The sequence below is a fragment of the Giraffa tippelskirchi genome, chromosome X (genome assembly GCF_054371585.1).
Source record: "Giraffa tippelskirchi isolate mGirTip1 chromosome X, T2T-mGirTip1v1.2.pri, whole genome shotgun sequence".
NCBI classification, from domain to species: Eukaryota; Metazoa; Chordata; class Mammalia; order Artiodactyla; family Giraffidae; genus Giraffa; species Giraffa tippelskirchi.
Window position 1 is genome coordinate 104,834,929 of NC_137289.1, and position 22,734 is coordinate 104,857,662.

At 40.1% G+C, this 22,734-nt stretch overlaps 1 protein-coding gene across 3 annotated transcripts in view; it reads right to left on the reverse strand.

The window, feature by feature from the left end:
• LOC145536377 (zinc finger X-linked protein ZXDB-like) overlaps positions 1-18,273 on the reverse strand; it is a 51,378-nt gene extending 33,105 nt beyond the window's left edge. For 2 of the 3 annotated variants that reach the window (XR_014075809.1, XM_081565590.1), the window contains exon 1: positions 15,762-18,273. Coding sequence is in view for 2 of the 3 variants with exons in the window: in XM_081565590.1 (XP_081421716.1) it covers positions 15,762-18,197 (2,436 nt within the window). In the remaining variant the exon portion in view is untranslated. Of the gene's footprint in view, positions 1-11,969; positions 12,093-15,761 lie in introns of all 3 variants that reach the window. The other variant, XM_081565589.1, reaches the window with a different exon arrangement.
• Between the last annotated feature and the right edge of the window lie 4,461 nt (positions 18,274-22,734).

Consider the following 22,734-nt stretch of genomic DNA (forward strand, 5'->3'; position numbering starts at 1 on the left):
AAGAAAGGGTATGAGAACATTTTTGAAGAGATTATAGTTGAAAATTTCCCCAACATGGAAAAGAAAATAGTCAATAAAATCCAAGATGGGCAAAGAATCCCATACAGGATACACCCAAGGAAAAACTCGACAAGACACATACTAATAAAACTAACAAAGACTAAACACAAAGAAAATATTAAAAGCAGAAAGGGAAAAGCAACAAGTAATATACAAGGGAAACCCCATACATTTAACAGCTGTTCTTTCAGCAGAAACTCTGCAGGCCAGAAGGGAATGGCAGGATATAGTTAAAGTATGAAAGGGAAAAATCTACAACCAAGATTACTTTACCTGGCAAGGATCTCATTCAAAATTTATGGAGAAATAAAAAGCTTTTCAGACAAGCAAAAGTTAAGAGAATTCAGTACCACCAAACCAGCTTTACAACAAACATTAAACGGACTTATATAGTCAAGAAATAGAAGAAAAAAGATCTACAAAATCAACCTCCCAAAATTAACAAAATGGTAATAGGAACATACATATCAATAATTACTTAAAATGTAAATAGATTAAATATTCCAACCACAGACACAGACTGGCTGAATGGATACAAAAACAAGACCCATACATATGCTGTCTACAAGAAACAACTTCGGACCTGAAGACACATATAGACTGAAAGTGAGAGGATGGAAAAATATATTCCATGCAAATGGGAAGCAAAAGAAAGATGGAGTAGCAATCCCCATATCAGACAAAAGAGACGTTAGAATAAAGAAGATTACAAGAGATAAGGAAGGACACTACATAATTATCAAGGGATCAATCCCAGAGGAAGACATAACAGTTGCAATATCTATGCACCCAACATAGGAGCACCTCAATACATAACACAAACACTAACAGACATAAAAAGAGAAATTGACAGTAACACAATCATAGTAGGAGACTTTAACACCCCACTCACCACCAATGGACAGATCATCACAACAGAAAATTTAATAAGGAAACCCAAGTCTTAAATGATACATTAGATGAGATTGATTTCATTGATATCTTGAGGACATTCCAGCCAAATGCAGAAGAATACACCTTCTTCTCAAGTGCACATGGAACATTCTCCAGGATAGACCACATCTTGGGTCACAAGTCAAACTTCAGTTAATTTAAGAAAGTTGAAATCGTATCAAGCATCTTCTCCAACCACAACGCTATGAGACTAGGCATCAATTACAAGAAAAAAAAAAAAACTGTAAGAAACACATGGAGATTAAACAATGCGTTTCTAAATAACCAACAGGTTACTGAAGAAATCAAAAGGGAAATCAAAAAATTTCTAGAAACAAATGACAATGAGAACACGACAACTCAAAATCTATGGGATGCAGCAAAAGCAGTTCTAAGAGGGAAGTTTATTTCAATACAATCCTACCTCAAGAAACAAGAAAAACATCGAATAGACAACCTAATTTTATACCTAAGGCAACTGGAAAAAGAAGAACAAAAAACCCCAAAATTAGTAGAAGGAAAGAAATCATAAAGATCCGAGCAGAAATTAATGAAAAAGAAATGAAAGAAACAATATTAAAGATTAATAAAACTAAAGCAGATTCTTTGAGAATATAAACAAAATTGACAAACCTTTAGCCAGACTCATCAAGAAAAAAAAGAGAAGAATCAAATCAACAAAATTAGAAATGAAAAAGTAGAGGTTACAACAGACAATGCAGAAATACAAAGGATTATAAGAGACTATTTTGAACAACTATATGGCAATCAAATAGATGACCTGGATGAAATGGACAGATTCTTAGAAAAGTTCAATCTTCCAAGACTGAGCCGGGAAGAAATAGAAATTGTGAACAACCTGATTACGAGCACTGAAATTGAAGCTATGATCAAAAATCTCCCAAAAAACAAAAGCCCAGGACCAGATGCTTTCTCAGGAGAATTCTATCAAACATTTAGAGAAGGGCTAATACCTATCCTTCAAAACTCTTTCAAAAAAATTCCAGAGGAAGGAACACTTCCAAACTCATTCCACAAGGCCACCATCACCCTGATACCAAAACCAGACAAAGACAACACACAAAAGAAAACTACAGTAGGTCAATATCACTGATGAACATAGATCCAAAAATCCTCAACAAAATTTTAGCAAACAGAATTCAACAACACATCAAAAAGTTCATACTGCATGATCAAATTGGGTTTATTCCAGGAATGCAAGGATTCTTCAATATATGCAAATTAATCAATGTGACACACCATGTTAACAAACTGAAAGATAAAAATCATATGACAATCTCAACAGATGCAGAAAAAAACTTTGACAAAATTCAGCACCCATTTATGATTAAAACTCTTCAAAAAAATGGGCATAGAAGAAACCTACCTCAACATAGTAAAGGCCATATATGATAAGCCTAAAGCAAACATTATTCTCAACGATGAAAAACTGAAAGCATTCCCCCTAAGATCAGGAGCAAGACAAGGGTATCCACTTTCACCACTATTATTCAATATAGTTTTGGAAGTCCTAGCTACAGCAATCAGAGAAGAAAAATAAATAAAAGGAATACAGATCAGAAAAGAAAAGTAAAGCTCTCACTGTTTGCAGATGACATGATGCTCTACATAGAAAACCCTAGACACCACCAGAAAATTACTAGAGCTAATCAGTGAATTTAGCAAAGTTTAGCAGGATACAAAATCATTACAGAGAAATCACTTTCTTTTCCATATACTAAAAATGGAAAATCAGAAAGAGAAATTAAAGAATCAATCCCATTCACAATTTCAACAGAAAGAATTAAATATGTAGGAATAAACTTCCCTAAAAAGACAAAAGAAAACAGACGGAGGGATATTCCATGTTCCTGGGAAGGAAGAATCAATATTGTGAAAATGAATATACTACCAAATGCAATCTGCAGATACAATGAGATCCCTATCAAATTACCAACGACATTTTTCAGAGAACTAGAACAAAAAATATCACTCTTCATATGGAAACACAGAGGACCCCAAATAGGCAAAGCAGTCTTGAGAAAGAAGAATGGAGCTGGAGGACTCAACCTTCCTGACTTCAGACTATACTACAAAGCTACAGTCATCAAGACAGTATGGTATTGGCACAAACACAGAATTATAAACCAATGGAACAAGATAGAAAGTCCAGAAATAAACCCATGCACTGATGGGTACCTTATTTTTTGACAATGGAGGCAAGAATATACAATGGGGCAAAGTCAGCCTCTTCAATAAATGGTGCTGGGAAAACTGTACAGCTATGTGTAAAAGAATGAAATAAGAACACTTCTAACACCATACACAAAGATAAACTCAAAATGGATTAAAGACCTAAATGTAAGACCAGAAACTATAAAACTCTTTGAGGAAAACATAGGCAGAACCCTCAATGACATAAATCAAAGCAAGACCTCTATGACCCACCTCCTAGAGTAACGGGAATAAAAACAAAAGTAAACAAGTGGGACCTCATTAAACTTAAAAGCTTTTGCACAAAGAAGGAAACTATAAGCCAGGTGAAAAGGAAACCCTCAGAATGGATGAAAATAATAGCAAATGAAACAACTGAGAAAGGATTAATTTTCAAAATATACAAGCAGCTCGTACAATTCAATGCCAGAAAAACAAACAACCCAATCAAAAAGCAGGAAAAAGACCTAAACAGACATTTTTCCAAAGAAGACATACATATGCCTAACAAACACATGAAAAGATGCTCAACATCACTCATTATTAGAGAAATGCAAATCAAAACTACAATGAGATATCATCTCACACCAGTCAGAATGGCCATCATCAAAAATTCTACATACTATAAATGCTGGAAAGGGTGTGGGGAAAAGGGTACACTCTTGCACTGTTGGTTAATGTAAATTGATACAGCCATTATGGAAGACAGTATGGAGATTCCTTAAAAGACTAGAAATAAAACCACCATATGACCCAGCAATCCCACTCCTAGGCATATACCCTGAGGAAACCAAAACTGAAAGAGACACATGTATCCCATTGTTCATTGCAGCACTATTTACAATAGCTAGAACATGTAAGCAACCTAGATATCCATCAACAGATGAATGGATACAGAAGTTGTGATACATATACACAATGGAATATTACTCAGCCATAAAAAGGAACACATTTAAATCAGTTCTGATGAGGTGGGTGAACCTAGAATTATACAGAGTGAAGTGAATGAGAAAGAGATAGATAAATATCGTATTCTAACACAAATATACAGAATCTAGAAGAATGGTACTAAAGAACTTATTTACAGGGCAGCAATGGAGTACCAGTCATAGAGAATAGACTTATGGACATGGGGAGGGGGGAGAAGAGGGTGAGATGTATGGAAAGAGTAACATGGAAACTTACATTACCATATGTAAAATAGATAGCCAACTGGAATTTGCTGTATGGCTCAGGAAACTCAAACAGGGTCTCTGTATGAATCTAGAGGGGTGGGATGGGGAAGGAGATGAGACAGAGGTTCAAAATGGAAAGGACATATGTATAACTATGGCTGATTCATGTTGAGGTTTGACAGAAAATAACAAAATTCTGCAAAGCAATTATACTTCAATAAAAAATAAATTAAAAAGAAAATTCGTTAATTAATTAAAAGCAAAAAAATTGTCAAATCCCTATGCTGTACACTTGAAACTAACATACTGTATGCCAATTATAATTCAATAAAAATTAAATATATTAAAAGTCACCAAATTTCTAAAGTCTCATCTAAAGAAAGACTCAATCTTGTACATAGAGTCTTCCAAAAGCAGACTATAATATGCTGTAAAATATACAAGATTAATCACTCAGATTGATAAAACAAAGTCTGATTTAATAACAGAAATGAATTTCTTTTTTTCCCAATGAACTTGTCCTTCATTCCTTTCCATATGCCCTCTCCAGGGAAGTAGTACATCTGGCCCAGGTTTCTCCATTTTCAAGGTAGCCAAATTACTAAGGTTATAATTGCAAAAACATTAATATTTTAACAGTGCTCCAAAGTCCTATTGCTTTCTAAGTACATAAACAATGACATGGCCATGGGAAAGTGAATCTTCAAAGGAAAAGAAATAGAAAAACAAGTTTTACTTAATCAATATTCTGGTAAGTGAGGCAAAAATAATAAATATGACATCCTCTTTGTTCTATTAGTATGTCATGGCATCTGATAACAGTTCTTATTTATATTATTGGCAATTAACAATAGAGTAATAATAATAAAATCCAAGAACCACAGGAACATAAGGTGACTTTAAGGGAGAAAAATGTTGCATTTCCTTAGAAATGCTAAATGCTATGTTTGTTATTAATTAATTTCAACATGAATCAAGAGGGAAAAATATCTGTCCAGCAGTATACATTCTAAAATTGGAACTATCCTGGAATGAACTTTTACTCTATTCACTGAGTCATTGCCTGAGGAATTTCCACTTCAGCTCTCTGTTTTGGCTAATTCCCCACAAACAGATATGTAACCAGCTTCCTTCTTCCACATCCAGCATAATGTTTCATACTGCAGTTATCCCTCCATTGTATCGTGTAAACAAGAAAGGGAAATAGAACCTGCAAAGATTAATAATTTTTGGCTTCATTCCAAAGGGAGAATGCCTAGAGCTGAAATGTCTTTGTTTTTGCTACCATTTGTAATTGTTTTTCATCTCGGAAACACAGTGTTGCTTGTCAATAAAGAGAGTCATGTTTTGCTATGGTGGACTTTGTTCCCCTTTCCAAATGTGTTAAGAAATTTTATTTATCTTAGTACTATTATCTATAGTTTTCTCTTTGAAAATGACATTTATTTTATATGATTTCCAGAAGATCACTTTCATATATAACACTACATTCAGGATTCCAGTATAGAATAAATAGAAATAAAGCATAATTTAAAACGTATTTGCCAAAGGATTCTGCTATAATTATTTAAGTACCACTCAAAATTTTGCTTAAATTTTAATTTAGGGTAGTTTAATCTAATTGCTGTATACCAAATTAAAGTTTAGATTCTTAAAATTTTTTGAAGTACCTGTGATAATCTGTGTATTGAATTTTTTCCTTATCACAATTTTTAGTCCATACTCTAAGAATGACAGCTGCTATTTAAATCTTTACCATTCTAAACTATAACCATTTAGAACTTGACTATATATTATTTTTCATTGCTTGAGTTTTATTTATATAATAATGTTTGTGAGCATAAGGACAGATTGTCAAATATGTGCTCAAAATGTTTATTTGAATGAATTGTTAAAGAACCCACCTGCCAATGCAGGAGATGTAAGAGACACAAGTTTAATCCATGGGTTAGGAAGACCCCCTGGAGGACAGCACGGCAACCCACTCCAGTATTCTTGCCTGGAGAATCCCATGGACAGAAGAGCCTGGCAGGCTACAGTCCATAGGGTCACAAAGTCAGACACGACTGAAGCAACTTAGCATGCATGCAAGCTTTTGCTTTAAACTTTATAGGGTCTCACACAGAGTAAGCACTCAATAATTATCCATTTCTTAAAAAGCTGATAACAGTAAGAGATATTCCTAAGGGATTCACACTTTATTAGTGCTCTTAAAATCACTGTCTTGCTTTGTTTAAAATAGTGAATGGTTTTCTGTAGGCCAAGTGTTTTTTCAGGTCCATAAATGTTACCTTGCTCCTTGGAAAAAAATCTATGACAAACATGAAAGTGTTAGTCACTCAGCTGTGTCCAGCTCTTTGCGACCCCATGGTCTGCCCATGGAATTCTCTAGGCAAGAATACTGGAGTGGATTGCTGTTCCCTTCTCCAGAGGATCTTCCCGACCCAAACTCCCTGGGTTGCTCCTTGGAAGAAAAGCTATCATTAACCTAGACAGCATATTAAAAAGCAGAGACATTACTTTGTCAACAAAGGTCCATCTACTAAAAGCTATGGTTTTTCCAGTAGTCTTGTATGAACATGAGAGTTTGAATATTAAGAAAGCTGAGTGCTGAAGAGTTGATGCTTTTGAACTGTGATGTTGGAGAAGACTCTTGAGAGTCCCTTGGACTGCAAGGAGATCAAGCCAGTCAACTGAAAAGGAAATCAGCCCTGAATGTTCATTGGAAGGACTGATGCTGAAGCTGAAGATCCAGTAATTTGCCCACCTGATGCAGAGACCTGACTCCTCAGAAAACACCCTGATGCTGGGAAAGAGTGAAGGCAGGAGGAGAAGGGGACGATAAAGGATGAGATAGTTGGATGGTATAACCAACTCGATGGACATGAGTTTGAGCAAGCTCCAGGACTTGGTGGTAGACAGGGAAGCCTGGCATGCTGCAGTCCATGGGGTCACAAAGAGTCAGACACGACTGAAAGACTGAACTGAATTGACTGAAATGTTAGCAGAAAATCAGAGTGAGATGAAGTGTTCTGTTGATGACGGAACATCAGATGGCAAAATTCACCATCGAACAAAATAAAATTGCTATGTAATTATTTATACTATTTTTTTGCTCTCTCACTTTTTCTTTGGACTCCATTCCTTCTGAGTTATCACCATTAGTGGTAAGGGTAACAAAAAAATGGGAAAATATGCTAGGATATATAAATGAGAGGATGTGATCCCTGTGATTGAGTTCCTACACCACATTGTTAGTCACAGAGGGAATCATGAAAAAGGAGCCCCAAGGATCACATGGAAGTTAGTTTTGGACAATTCTAGTCCTATCTCTTCTAATATGAGAAAAATATAGGTAAAATTCAGTCTATCAGAGTTTATATTGAGGAACTATTGAAAGTAATGACTACACAGCACCCTTCAATTCTGGAGAATAATAAATCATATTACTAAGGACTGCATAAAACATCTATTGAATATCCATAGTAGGGAAGAGAATAGTAGTAAGAAAATATTGCCAGATGAGGTAACAGCACATTTTGATGCAGAGTAATGTGGGAGATACAAATTTGATGCAGAAGCAAGGCGGCTGCGACGGCTCCACGCAGAAGCGAGGCGGCTGTGACGGCTCTGCGCAGAAGCGAGGCCGAGAGGAGCTAGTCCGGGCTGGGGGCCGGGGGCGGCGGCCGAGAGGAGCTAGGCCGGGCCGGGGGCCGCGGGCGGCGGCCAACAGGGGCTAGGCCAGGCTGGGGGTGGTGGCTGAGAGGAACTAGGCTGGACCGGGGGCTGGGGGCGGGGGCAAGAGGAGTTACCCCAGGCCCAAGGAGCAGCGGCTGCTTGGGCACAGGAGGGCCGAGGGGAGTTACTCCACATTCAAGGTCAGGAGGGGCCGTCGAGAGTAGATACCGCTTGTCCAAGGTAAGGAGCAACGGCTGCACTTTGCTGGAGCAGCCATGAAGAAATACCCCACGCACAAGGTAAGAGAAACCCAAGTAAGATGGTAGGTGTTGGGAGAGGGCATCAGAGGGCAGACACACTGAAACTAAAATTAAAGAAAACTAGCTAATCTGATCAAACAGACCACAGTCTTGTCTATCTCAATGAAACTAAGCCATGCCTTGTGGGGCCACCCAAGACGGATGGGTCATGGTGGAGAGGTCTGACAGAATGTGGTCCACTGGAGAAGGGCATGGCAAACCACTTCAGTATTCTTGCCTTGAGAACCCCATGAACAGTATGAAAAGGCAAAAAGATAGGACAATGAAAGATGAACTCCCCAGGTCAGTAGGTGCCCAGTATGCTACTGGAGATCAGTGGAGAAATAACTCCAGAAAGAAGGATGGGATGGAGCCAAAGCAAAAATGACACCCAGCTGTGGATGTGACTGGTGACAGAAGCACAGTCCGATGCTGTAAAGAGCAATGTTGCATAGGAACCTGGAATGTTCGGTCCACGAATCAAGGCAAATTGGAAGTGGTCAAACAGGAGATGGCAAGAGTGAATGTCGACATTCTAGGAATCAGCGAACTAAGATGGACTGGAATGGGTGAATTTAACTGAGATGACCATTATATCTACTACTGTGGGCAAGAATCCCTTAGAAGAAATGGAGTAGACATCATGGTCAACAAAAGAGTCTGAAAGGCAGTACTTGGGTGCAATCTCAAAAACGACAGAATGATCTCTGTTCGTTTCCAAGGCAAACCATTCAATATCACAGCAATCCAAGTCTATGCCCCGACCAGTAACGCTGAAGAAGCTGAAGTTGAACGGTTCTATGAAGGCCTACAAGACCTTCTAGAACTAACACACAAAAAAGATGTCCTTTTCATTATAGGGGACTGGAATGAATAAGGAGGAAGTCAAGAAACACCTTGCGTAACAGGCAAATTTGGCCTTGGAGTACAGAATGAAGCAGAGCAAAGGCTAATAGAGTTTTGCCAAGAGAACGTACTGGTAATAGCAAACAACCTCTTCCAACAACACAAGAGAAGACTCCACACATGGACATCACCAGATGGTCAACACCAAAATCAGACTGATTATATTCTTTGCTGCCAAAGATGGAGAAACTCTACACAGTCAGCAAAAACAAGACCGGGAGCAGACTGTGGCTCAGATCATGAACTGCTTATTGCCAAATTCAGACTTAAATTGAAGAAAGTAGGGAAAACCACTAGTCCATTCAGGTATGACCTAGATCAAATCCCTTACGAGTACACAGTGGAAGTGACAAATAGATTTAAGGGACTAGATCTGATAGACAGAGTGCCTGATGAACTATGGATAGAGGTTCATGACATTGTACAGGAGACAGGGATCAAGACAATCACCATGGAAAAGAAATGCAAAAGAGCAAAATGGCTGTCTGAGGAGACCTTACAGATAGGTGGAAAGAGAAGAGAAGCAAAAACCAAAGGAGAAAAGGAATGATATTCCCATCTGAATGCAGAGTTCCAAAGAATAGCAAGGAGAGATAAGAAAGCCTTCCTCAGCGATCAGTGCAAAGAAATAAAGGAAAACAACAGATTGGGAAAGACTACAGATCTCTTCAAGAAAATTAGAGATACCAAAGGAAAATTTCATGCAAAGATAGGATCAATAAAGGACAGAAATGGTATGGACCTAACAGAAGCATAAGATATTAAGAAGAGGTGGCAAGAATACACAGAAGAACTGTACAAAAAAGATCTTCATGACCCAGATAATCATGATGGTGTGATCACTCACCTAGAGCCAGACATCCTGGAATGTGAAGTCAAGTGGGCCTTAGAAAGCATCACTACGAACAAAGCTAGTGGAGGTGATGGAATTCCAGTTGAGCTATTTCAAATCCTCAAAGGTGATGCTGTGAAAGTGCTGCACTCGATATGCCAGCAAATTTGGAAAACTCAGCAGTGGCCACAGGACTGGAAAAGGTCAGTTTTCGTTCCAATCCCAAAGAAAGGCAATGCCAAAGAATGCTCAAACTACCGCACAATTGCACTCATCTCACATGCTGGTAAAGTAATGCTCAAAATTCTCCAAGCCAGGCTTCAGCAATACGTAAATCATGAAATTCCAGATGTTCAAGCTGCTTTTAGAAAAGGCAGAGGAACTAGACATCAAACTGCCAATATCCCTGGATCATCGAAAAAGCAAGAGAGTTCCAGAAAAACATCTATTTCTGCTTTATTGACTATGCCAAAGCCTTTGACTGTGTGGATCACAATAAACTGTGGAAAATTCTGAAAGAGATGGGAATACCAGACCATCTGACCTGCCTCTTGAGAAACCTGTATGCAGGTCAGGAAGCAACAGTTAGAACTGGACATGAAACAACAGACTCGTTCCAAATAGGAAAAGGAGAACGTCAAGGCTGTATATTGTCACCCTGCTTATTTAACTTATATGCAGAGTACATCATGAGAAATGCTGGGCTGGAAGAAACACAAGCTGGAATCAAGATTGCCGGGAGAAATATCAATAACCTCAGATATGCAGATGACACCAGCCTTATGGCAGAAAGTGAAGAGGAACTAAAGAGCCTCTTGATGAAAGTGAAAGAGGAGAGTGAAAAAGTTGGCTTAAAGCTAAACGTTCAGAAAACTAAGATCATGGCATCTGGTCCCATCACTTCATGGGAAATAGATGGGGAAACAGTGGAAACAGTGTCAGACTTTATTTTGGGGGGCTCCAAAATCACTGCAGATGGTGATTTCAGCCATGAAATTAAAAGATGCTTACTCCTTGGAAGGAAGGTTATGGCCAACCTAAAATAGCATATTTAAAAGTAGAGACATTACTTTGCCAATAAAAGTTCGTCTAGTCAAGGCTATCGTTTTTCCAGTGGTCATGTATGGATGTGAGAGTTGGACGGTGAAGAAAGCTGAGCACCGCAGAATTGATGCTTTTGAACTATGGTGTTGGAGAAGACTCTTGAGAGTCCCTTGGACTGCAAGGAGAGCCAACCAGTCCATCCTAAAGGAGATCAATCCTGGGTGTTCATTGGAAGGACTGACGTTGAAGCTGAAACTCCAATACTTTGGCCATCTCATGCAAAGAGTTGACTCATTGGAAAAGACCCTAATGCTGGGTAGGATTGGAGGCAGGAGGAGAAGGGGACGGCAGAGAATGAGATGGTTAGATGGCATCACTGACTCGATGGACATGGGTTTGGGTAGACTCCTGGAGTTGGTGATGGACAGAGAGGCCTGGCGTGCTGCAATTCATTGGTCGCAAAGAGTCGGACACGACTGAGCGACTGAACTGAACTGATTGTGGGAGAGTGTTGTATGAGGTTGAAGGTGACTGCAGATATTAATATTCAAAGGCAAACAAGAGTACAGACATTGAATGTAAATCTGAGACTATATGAAGGAGCCAAGAGAGATGAAATGGCCCCTGTCTAATGGTGTGTATAACCCACAATATGAATAGTTTATTCAGGGATAACTGATTCTTCATTTCTCAATAAATTAAACATGCCCTAAATTAATTTTCTTTCAGTGTATATTCCTGAAAAAAGTCAATACCCAACCTTTTATTTATGTTAATAAAATGCAAGTTTTATTTTTCAAAAAAAATCCTTAAAGCATCATTTCTGACCTTCCTCTCATAGATGTCTCATATATTCAGTGAGTCTTCAAGTTATACGTTTCTCCAATTTAGAAACATCTCCAATCTGTCGTTTTCTGCCACAATTCCAGTCCAAGCCTTCTTCACAGAACCCTGAAATTATTACAGTAGAGTCCTAAATGATTTTCCTATCTCTCCTAACCAAATTCACATTGTACACATCTACTATATTAAACTTTCTGTATATTCATCATTTAACTTCTCTTCTTAAATATTAATATTTTCACTGACTCTTAAACATGTCTAGAATAAAGTCCTATCCAGTGTGACTGGTTTTCATAGCTCTTCAGAGATTGGTTCCATATTTACAGTCTAATCCTAAGACCTAGCACTTATCAAACATGCATCCTGCATTTGAGCTAATTGTCTTTCCAAGTGTTTTGTAGCCAATTGCATTTCAAATTCTTTCCTTGTGCTTTTTTTCTCCTGACTGGAATTTATCTATTTTCTTATCTATGTAATTAAATCTAACCATACATTTAAGCATAGCTATTGCTCCTCCTTTCCTCCAAGCCATTAATTTAATGTCTGAAAACACACTTGCTGATATTGTTTTGATGTCAAATATTTAATGTAAATTTGCATTTCCTTTCCAAAATTAAGAAGTAGCTCACATTTTATTCCTCTTATCTGAATCTCTAGTACTCTTCTATCTTGTGTTTTGTATATAGGCAGTAAATTAGCATGAAATATACAATAAGCTTATAATGTTACCAAATCAACTTAGATTTGAAAAATATAAAAAATTCATTTGTAATAAGTGTTTTGCTTTGAATATATAGTTGTGTTCTGACAAAGTGCTTGATAACCTGTTCTCTAAATGTGCATAACATATTTCACTTTCTAAAAAATTGTTAAGCAAAGCTTTTGTTCAGAACCATGAATTACATAAATTTCAGCTCAGTCTTATATTTCAATCATCACTGTTATCAATAGTTTGAGTGAGCTGCAACCAAATTAGGTTTTATTACCAAATCATCAAGTGGATCTGTTTGATGTCAGTAATTACTAAGGGATTATGGATATTCACAAACAGGGAATTAATCAATGCTTTATCTGGAATCAAGGAATAATCATAAATACCCTTCTTTTCTTTTTCCTGGATAGGAATACGAAGTATTTGATCCAGAGAAAAATGGCCCTTATATTTTATCAAGTTTTACTTCTATTACTCAAGGCTTTCAATTATGTAATACTATAGTGAGATCAAGGTAAAAATGTCAAGATAAAAGTATTTTAACTCATGATCAACACCCTGGGGATGCAAACTTTTCTACAAAGTATTTTGTTATTATGATTTCAATTGGCAAAATTTTAATAAATCAAAGATTGAAAAAGCACAAAAAGCAAGTGAGATAATATTAAATCATACCCCATTGTTTTCTTCTGAATGGCAAATTTATGCCAACACTAACAAAAATATAACCATTATACTTGTAGTGATACTTCTGACTGTAGTTTCATGCTATTTTCACCATCAGTTTGGAAAAATGGTATAGAGTGAGAAATCTTTTCACCAAATTGACTGAAAGAAACCATGTGGGCCCATAAATACAAAATTTTTATCTTCAAGACAAACAGAGCCTGTCCTTTGACAATGCCACAGAATATAACAAAAGCATATTTTAAGATCATTTTTAATGAGGGATAAAAGAAACAAAAATGACAGGATTTTAAAATATCTTTATGGTTATATATATTAACAGATGCTTAAGACCTTCCTCTTGGACTTAAGTAATGACAACACATTTCTAAAATGGGCTTAAAATTTTTCAAAAGTGCTGAGGGAGAACTGTTAAATGGTTAGAAACAATTACACTCTGACCATTTCTTTGGATTACAAATTGATGTATACTTTTTGCGTTTTCACTGAATGAGTACAACCAATTTAAAAATTAGACAGTACAGATGCATTTCAAGATGGCAAATTATAAAGTGCACTGCCAAAGTGCTACAATAATTGTTATCGACAAACGTACATACAAACAGTACTGGATTAGAATGCTTCAGAGCAATAGTGTTTGCTAGCAGAATTACATAGTAAAAAAATTAGAAAAATAAAAAACTACATGTCTCACTAAAACCTTACATAAAATATGCCCATTATTATTTGATTCATATACAAACACTCTGACCTCTAATTCCAGAAAATAATTTCTTAATTCAGACTTGCAGTAATATTGAGTCTGAAAAATGGGCCATGTCCTGAATGGTTGAGAGATGGTGACCATGAAAAAAAACTTACCTAATTCAAAAAAACAGAGATCATGGCAAGGAATGTAATGCACATGTGAGAGAACAGTTTAGAGAGGGAGCAGAGCTGGCAGAAGATAACAGACATCAATTATGGTGGAACAGAACAAGTGATTATAAACAAAAGTTACCATGAATCTCTGAAGTGTAGAATGAAAGTTGATGTACATACAAACACACACACACACACAAACACAGACATGAGTTAAGTAAATATTAATATGACTTATAGTTGCAACTTTGCCACAATTATCTCAAAATATTGTGAGGATCAAATATAACAGTTGTAAAAGTGCTACATAAACTATAAAATGCTATGCTCAGGTAAGACAGACAATATTTACTCAAAATGCAAAGTAAATCTCTCATTCCAACTCTGGAAGAAGGCAAACGATGAACTTTCTGGAGCACATAGGGAAGAAAATCTTACTCTGGTCCATTTCCAGATTTTCTTGGAACCACAGGCTCTTCCGTCACTCTACAAGACAGCTTTCAAGGCAGAGCAAAGACACTGTCCTGGTCTAATGAACAAGTTGGCAAAGTCACAGAATTGTGCGGTAAAAATTCCTTAATCTGTGGAAGACAGAGATTCCCTTTTCTGTTTGGTAACCCACATCAAGCATTACTGGCTGCACAAGCATGATGTTAAATTATGCTAATTGTTTCTCTTTGAAGAAGGGAATGAGAGGGCAGCAAAGGTCATAAAACTTCACTAAAGCATGCCAAAGTACAAAACATTTTCCCTCTAAACCTAACTAATAGGATAGAAAAGGAAGTCTACAATGCATCAGATATGTGTAAATTACAATGAAGTCATGACTCCTAGGGAAATAAGGGTTAGTAAGAGAAAATGACTTATTTAAGGCCACTTTTTCAACACCACAAAGTCAATATTCCTGACTCTGAGTCATATCAAAGCCTTGGCACTTTCGCCAACACAGCCTTCCATCAAAAAAAATAAACAAAAAAAGAGGCTAGAAAGATAAAAATGTAAAAAGAGCTAACCCAGACTTTCAGCTTTCTTTTTTAAGCACTATCACTAGATTTCAGAAATATTTTGGCACTGCAAAAATTTCCACTAAAATTTTACAATTAAACACCAGTTGCACGTTCTCCGATCATTAACTCTCAGTGCACTTTTCCTTATATTAGCAGCACATGCAGTTGTTAATCACTGTAAAAGGTCCAAAAATTTTCAAGAAAGAGCACAAACTCAAGAAAATAGAGCTAAAATGACCTCATGAACAATCTATTCAAACCACCTCATCTTATAAATAAGGAAATTAAGGCTCAAATAGGATAAGTGACTTGTTCAAGGTCACACAACCCGCCAGTTCCAGACTCAAGATCAGGATTTAAATCTCCAAACTTGTAGCCCAGGGCTCTGTTCTTCTTCAGACCTATAAGAAATGACTGTATTTAAGCATTCAGTCCAGAACATTCTCAAAATTGAGTGCCATCAATAAAAGTAAGCCATGTGGCAAGGAATGAACAGAGTTTAGTTCATACCAAAAATGAGGTGCCAGTCACTGTGATAAGATCTGTTTCTTTCTGAGAGCCATGGTTTCCTGCTGGATTGGAGAATCCAAACTGGGTTTCTTCCTCCTGTGCAAAGAAGTCAGAGTCAGGATGTACATTCCATTCCGTTTTGGTTGGTGGCAGTAGTTCTGAGACACTGTTTTCACAAAGGGTGCTTGAAGGAGTCAGAGCATCTGTGTCTACTGTTAGCTTACTGCTAGGGGTCAAAGCTTGGGGCTCTTGAGTCGAGTTTTTCACAGCCAAAGAGCTCAGAGATGCCAACGGCCCCGCACTTAGACTTGAGACATCATCCATATCTAAGGGACTCTGCTGAAAACCTGCTGCTGTCGTTCCAAAGAAGAGTGAGGTATCCAAACTTTGAGGAAGGTCACTGGTGGCCATCAAGGCCTGAGGGTCCACCGCCTGCCCTAAGGAATTATTATTATTAGCAGGGAGGTTTCCTGCCAGAGTTGAGTTCACAGAAGCCACATCAATAGTCAAGATCCCAGAGTTCACCAATGCCGTGTCCAGTACTGCAGCAGAACTATTACCAGGCACATCAGAGAAGAGAGACACAAGCTCAGCATCACTGAGGTCACTCTGCCCCTGGCTGGTAAGTTCACTGCTGGGTGTAAGAGAATTTGCAGCTTCCAGCTGAGCTAAGAGATCCTGGCGCAGGTTGTGCCTTTTGGCCATGTGGGTCTTCATGCTGTGCTTGGATGTGAAGAGTTTATTACAAGTGGCGACAGGGCATCGGCTTTTCCAAGTGTCCACATCCTGCAAGTGTTTCTTGGAGTGAATGTAGAGGCTACTGCGAGCAGAGAACCTGGCACAGCAACCTTCCACCGGGCACACAAAAGGCTTCGTGCCCAGGTGGGTTATGCTGTGGCCTTTCAGATGTTCAGCCCTTGTGAAAGATTTCCCACACCCTTCCACGGGGCACATGAACCTCCGGTCATCGTCGTGCTTCCGTTTGTGCCTTAGGAGTTTGGACATGCTAGTGAAGTTCCAGCCACAGCCCTCAAAGTCACAAAGGAATGGTCTCTCACCAGTGTGGCTGCGTAGGTGAATTTTCAGCCTACAAGCCTTGTCATACTGTTTACTGCAACCAGGAAAGGAACAGGAAAAGAGTTCCTGTTCCCTGAAGTGGGCGCGGTTATGGGAAAACAGGGCACTCACTGTGATAAACGTCTTCTTGCAGCCGGAAAACGCACACTGGTAGGGCCTCTCAGGCTCAAAATGGCTGCGCTGGTGGGCACTGAGTTTGGCCTGTGTGGGGAAGGTCTCCTCACACACCTCACATTTGAATGAGTTCTCCTGCTCGTGGCCCTTCATGTGTGCTTTGAGGTTATACACGGTGGTGAAGCTCTTGCCACAGCCCTCTGCTGGGCAGCCAAAGGGCCTCAATTTGTCGTGTGACTGCAGGTGCCTCTTGAGCTTGTAGGAGGTGGTGAAGGTCCACCCGCAACCACCCAGGGGGCACTTGAAGGGCCGCTGGCCCTGGCTGCTGCTGTGTGTCAGCAGGTGCACCTTCAACTGGTGCTTCTTGGCGAAGGTTTGTCCGCACTGCACCTCAGGACACAGGTACACCAACACGCCCTGGCCTGGACCTGGCGGCCCGCAGGGGCTCTCAACAGCAGCTGGGCCCTCAGCCTCCTCCTTGGGTGCTGGGACAGGCGCAGGTTCTGCCCGCTCCGCCAGCAGGAGGTCGGGCGGCAGCTCAGGATAATCTCCAGGCTGCGCGGCGTGCAGGATCCCAGCTTGTGGGGCTATCAGACCCCGGGGCTGTGGGGCAGGGGCGACCCCAGGCGCCCAGGCTGGCGGTGGGGGCGTGGCCAGAGTGAGGACGCCGTTCTCCAAGCTCAACAGCAGGTTTTCGTTGTGAATGGTGACAGTGCCTGCGAAGGCCGCGGCAGGGCCCAGGCCTGGTGCGGGGATCGGGGCCAGGGCCGGGACTGGCGCGGGGATAGCGGAGAGGCAGCTGGGGCCCAGCTCAGGGCGGCCCTCGGGGTTCGCGCCGCTTTCGCCCCCCAGGAGCCTTGGGCCCAGCCCGGCCTCCTCCCTCCACACGGGCCCTGCGGCCTGGCCAGCGCCCGCGGTATCTACGTCTCCACCCACCGGGTCCAGCAGCACCAGGAAGAAGTCATCGCCGCCGCTGCCGCCGCCGCTGCCGCCGCCGCTAGCGTGATCGGGCCTCAGCGCCAACGGGCTCGGGCCCGGGCCTGGGCACGAAGAAGCCGCGCTGGCCTCCTCACGCCGCCGCCCGGGCCCGCCATCTTGGGGGCCCCGGAGCAGCAGGAGGCGTCGCGCCGAGGCCTCACCGGCCCGCGGGTCAGGACCTCCGCGGATCCGGCCGCCGCCCTCGGGGCTGCTAGCCCCGCCGCTTTGTCGTGTCCCGCGAGCCGGGAGCAGCCTCGGCATTTCCATCTCTGCGTCCGTGAAGCTCCACTCTCACCAGAGACGCGGAGGAGGCGCGACCCCGCCCCCTGCCGCGGGCCCGAACACGTTCCTGAAAGGGAAAAAAAAAAATGTGCACTGCGCAGAAACTGGCCCTATCAGATATTAAAACGTGTTTAACGCCACCGTGATTTAAATATTCTTGTACAGGGTCTCTAGAACAGAATGGAACGCCCAGGGGCAGAGCCTCGTATACATAAATAAGTTCCACTGTTAATATTAGTAGGAAATCAAGGAGGTCTTCAGAGATACAAGGGAAACGGCAGTTCACTTCAGTAAAAAGTGCTGGAATGAATACCTTAGGTATCTATCTACTAAATGGCAACATAAACCGGAACCTCACGATATGTACCAAAATAAACACACACACCCCAGTCCCTTCCAGTGCTAAGCATGGCAGGTGGCACTTACCATGTGTTAAACACTGTGTATAGGATGGCTGGCTGGCTGGATTGATAAGTGACAGAAAATTCCTGAGAGAATACTCTATGGAAAAGGATGTCTTTTTAAAAATTTTCCTGGAGGCTTCTATATTCAGAATTGTCTTGAGCAATGTCCTCAGGAAAATTTGTCCCATAGTTAAATTTTTCGTCCTGCTGGTGCAGAGACTAGAATGAGTAAGAGGTGGGGTCAAAGCAGATTAGCACTGTTGAGCCTAGAAATGCAAGGCCTGGAGGATGAAGCAATTTATATTGAAATCTGGAAGACCCAACGTACTCCTGGATTCTCCCTATAAGGTGCACAACCTAAACCAACTCTTTGCTCTTCCAGCTTTGGGTACACCATGGTAAATTTCATGTCCAATCTCACAGCACGATGCAGAGATTTCTCAGCTTACTCTAGATTCTCCAGCACGTGGAGGTCTCTGGACAGCAGTACTGGTGTAATGTGATAAGGTTAAACCCTAAATTACTGTAGTGGACTCTCTTGAGAAAAAGGCACAGATGCCTTTTGTCTGCCCAGTAGCCTAGGTGTGCCTGCTTGCATTTAAGTGTGGTGGCCTAGTCTCATTGTAATGGATTTGGCCTGTGATGCCTAATGATCTTATTAATGTTGATGATGATCCTCCAATTCGTCAGTCATCAATGAGTTGGGAATTGATATAAATATAGGGTGAATTATCTGGCAAGAGAAAGGTTTCAAGTGCTGGCTAGATTATGGGATACCTATAGTTTAAATGGGCTTCCCTGGTAGCTCAGTGGTAAAGAATCCTTCTACCAATGCAGTAGAGTTGGGTCCATCCCTGGGTCGAGAAGAGTCCCTGGAGAAGGAAATGGCAACCCTCTCCAGTACTCTTAGCTGAGAAATCCCATGGACAGAGGAGCCTGGCCAGCTACAGTCCATGGGGTCCCAAAAGAGTTGGACGTGTCTTAGTGACTAAGCGACAGTTTAAATAATCCCTTCTTTCCCCTCTTTTAATAATGGACACTGCTGATCTCTCGATTAAGAGATCAAGATTTTCATCCATAAAAATTCAAACCTCATCAAAATTTCTACATCACATGTTTTTCTTTCTATTACATTTTTTGGAGGAAGCTTTTTTAAAAAAAAAATCTGAGGCACAATTCAGTTCAGTTCTGTTGCTCAGTCGTGTCCGACTCTTTTCGACCCCATGGACTGTAGCACGCCAGGCCTCCCTGTCCATCGCGAACTCCTGGAGTTTACACAAACTCATGTCCATTGAGTCGGTGTTGCCATCCATCCATCCCATCCTCTGTCGTCCCCTTCTCTTCCCACCTTCAATCTTTACCAGCATCAGGGTCTTTTCAAATGAGTCCGTTCTTCGCATCAGGTGGTCAAAGTATTGGAGTTTCAATTTCAACATCAGTCCTTCCAATGAATATTCAGGAATGATTTCCTTTAGGATAGTCTGGTTGGATCTCCTTGCAGTCCAAGGGACTCTCAAGAGTTTTCTCCAACACCACAGTTCAAAAGCATCAATTCTTCAGCACTCAGCTTTCTTAATATTCAAACTCTCATGTCCATACATGACTACTGGAAAAACTATAGCTTTGACTAGAAGGACCCCTGTTGCCGATGTAATGTCTCTGCTTTTTTTTTTTAGATGTGTTACATTTTATTTATTTTTTAATTAATTTATTTATTTTAATTGGAGGCTAATTACTTTACAATATTGTAGTGGTTTTTGCCATACATTTGACATGAATCAGCCATGGGTGTACATATGTTCCCCATCCTGAACACCCCTCCCACCTCCCTCCCCATCCCATTGAGAGAGTCATTTCCTAGGCAGGTTGATAAGAAGGCAAGTGGTCCCCAAGGAGAGATGGGTCTGGAATTCACAAGGAGGAAGAAAGGACAAACTTTTTCTTCCCTCTATATTCCTTAGGATCATATAACAATAATGTATCCTGCTTGAGGACATTCTATGGAAAAAACTTCTGGCTAATCCTGTTATCTTAAAATGTAAATTATGGGAGTAGGTCTAGTGAGGCCTTTACAACCTCCAGACATTCTTTTGATTCATTGTAATAACTAATTGGAGAGTATATAACTCCACTGCTAACACTAGCAAGAGGGTACTATTTCTGCCCCCTCCTGATGTCTATGTCAGAAGCTTTCTCTATCCCTTTTGTACTTTATTTTTTTTTAATACATTTATTTATTTTAGTTGGGGGCTAATTACTTTACAATATTGTAATAGTTTTTGCCATACATTGACATGAATCAGCCCTTTTGTACTTTAATAAAACTCTATTGCACAAAAGCTCTGAGCAATCAAGCCTCATCTCTGGCCCCGGATTGAATTCTTCTCCTCTAGAGGCCAAGAATCCCAGCGTCTTTTCGTGCTTCAGCAACAACCTTTCACCATCCCCCAGGGTCATCCCAGTGCAACAGCGCTGAGCATCCTGTCTCATGCATCGAACCTGGACTGGCGATCTACTTTACATGTGATAATATACAGCTTTCAATGCCATTCTCTCAAATCATCCCACCCTCGCCTTCTCCCATAGAGTCCAAAAATCCATTCTTTACATTTGTGTCTCTTTTGCTGTCTCGCATATAGGGTCATCATTACCATCTTTCTAAATTCCATATGTATGTGTTAATATACGGTATTGGTGTTTTTCTTTCTGACTTACTTCACTCTGTATCATAGGCTCCAGTTTCATCCACCTCATTAGAACTGATTCAAATGCATTCTTTTTAATAGCTGAGTAATATTTCCTTGTTTATATGTACCACAGCGGTCTTATCCATTCGTCTGCCGATGGACATCTAGGTTGCTTCCATGCCCTGGCTATTGTAAACAGTGCAGCAATGAACATTGTGTTACACGTGTCTCTTTCAATTCTGGTTTCTTTGGTGTGTATGCCCAGCAGTGGGATTGCTGGGTCATATGGCAGTTCTATTTCCAGTTTTTGAAGGAATCTCCACACTGTTCTCCATAGACGTTGTGCTAGTTTGCATTCCCACCAACAGTGTAAGAGGGTTCCCTTTTCTCCACACCCTCTCCAGCATTATTGTTTGTAGACTTTTTGATAGCAGCCATTCTGACCGGCATGAGATGGTACCTCATTGTGGTTTTATTTTGCATTTCTCTGATAATGAGTGATGTTGAGCATCTTTTCATGTGTTTGTAGCCATCAGTATGTCTTCTTTGGAGAAATGTCTGTTTAGTTCTTTGGCCCATCTTTTGATTGGGTCGTGTATGTTTCTGGAATTGAGCTGCATAAGCTGCTTGTATATTTTTGAGATTAATTCTTTGTCAATTGCTTCATTTGCTATTATTTCTTCTCATTCTGAAGCTCTCTTTTCACCTTGCTTATAGTTTCCTTTGTTGTGCAAAAGCTTTTAAGTTTAATTAGGTCCCATTTGTTTATTTTTTTATTTTATTTCCATTACTCTGCGAGGTGGGTCATAGAGGATCTTGCTATGGTTTATGTCAGAGAGTGTTTTGCCTGTGTTTTCCTCTAGGAGTTTTATAGTTTTTGGTCTTACATTTAGATCTTTAATCCATTTTGAGTTTATTTTTGTGTATGGTATTAGAAAGTGTTCTAGTTTCTTTCTTTTACAAGTGGTTGACAAGTTTTCCCAGCACCACTTGTTAAAGAGATTGTCTTTTCTCCATTGTATATTCTTGCATCCTTTGTCAAAGATATGGTGTCCATAGGAGCATAGATTTATCTCTGGGCTTTCTATTTTGTTCCATTGATCTATATTTCTATCTTTGTGCCAGTACCATGCTGTCTTGATGACTGTAGCTTCGTAGTATAGTCTGAAGTCAGGCAGGTTGATTCCTCCAGTTCCATTCTTTCTCAAGATTCCTTTGGCTATTCGAGGCTTTTTTGTATTTCTATACAAATTGAGAGATTATTTGTTCTAGTTCTCTGAAAAACACCGTTGGTAGCTTGATAGGGATTGCATTGAATCTATAGATTGTTTTGGGTAGTATACTCATTTTCACTAGATTGATTCTTCTGATCCATGAACATGGTATATTTCTCCATCTGTTTGTGTCATCTTTGATTTCTTTCATCAGTGT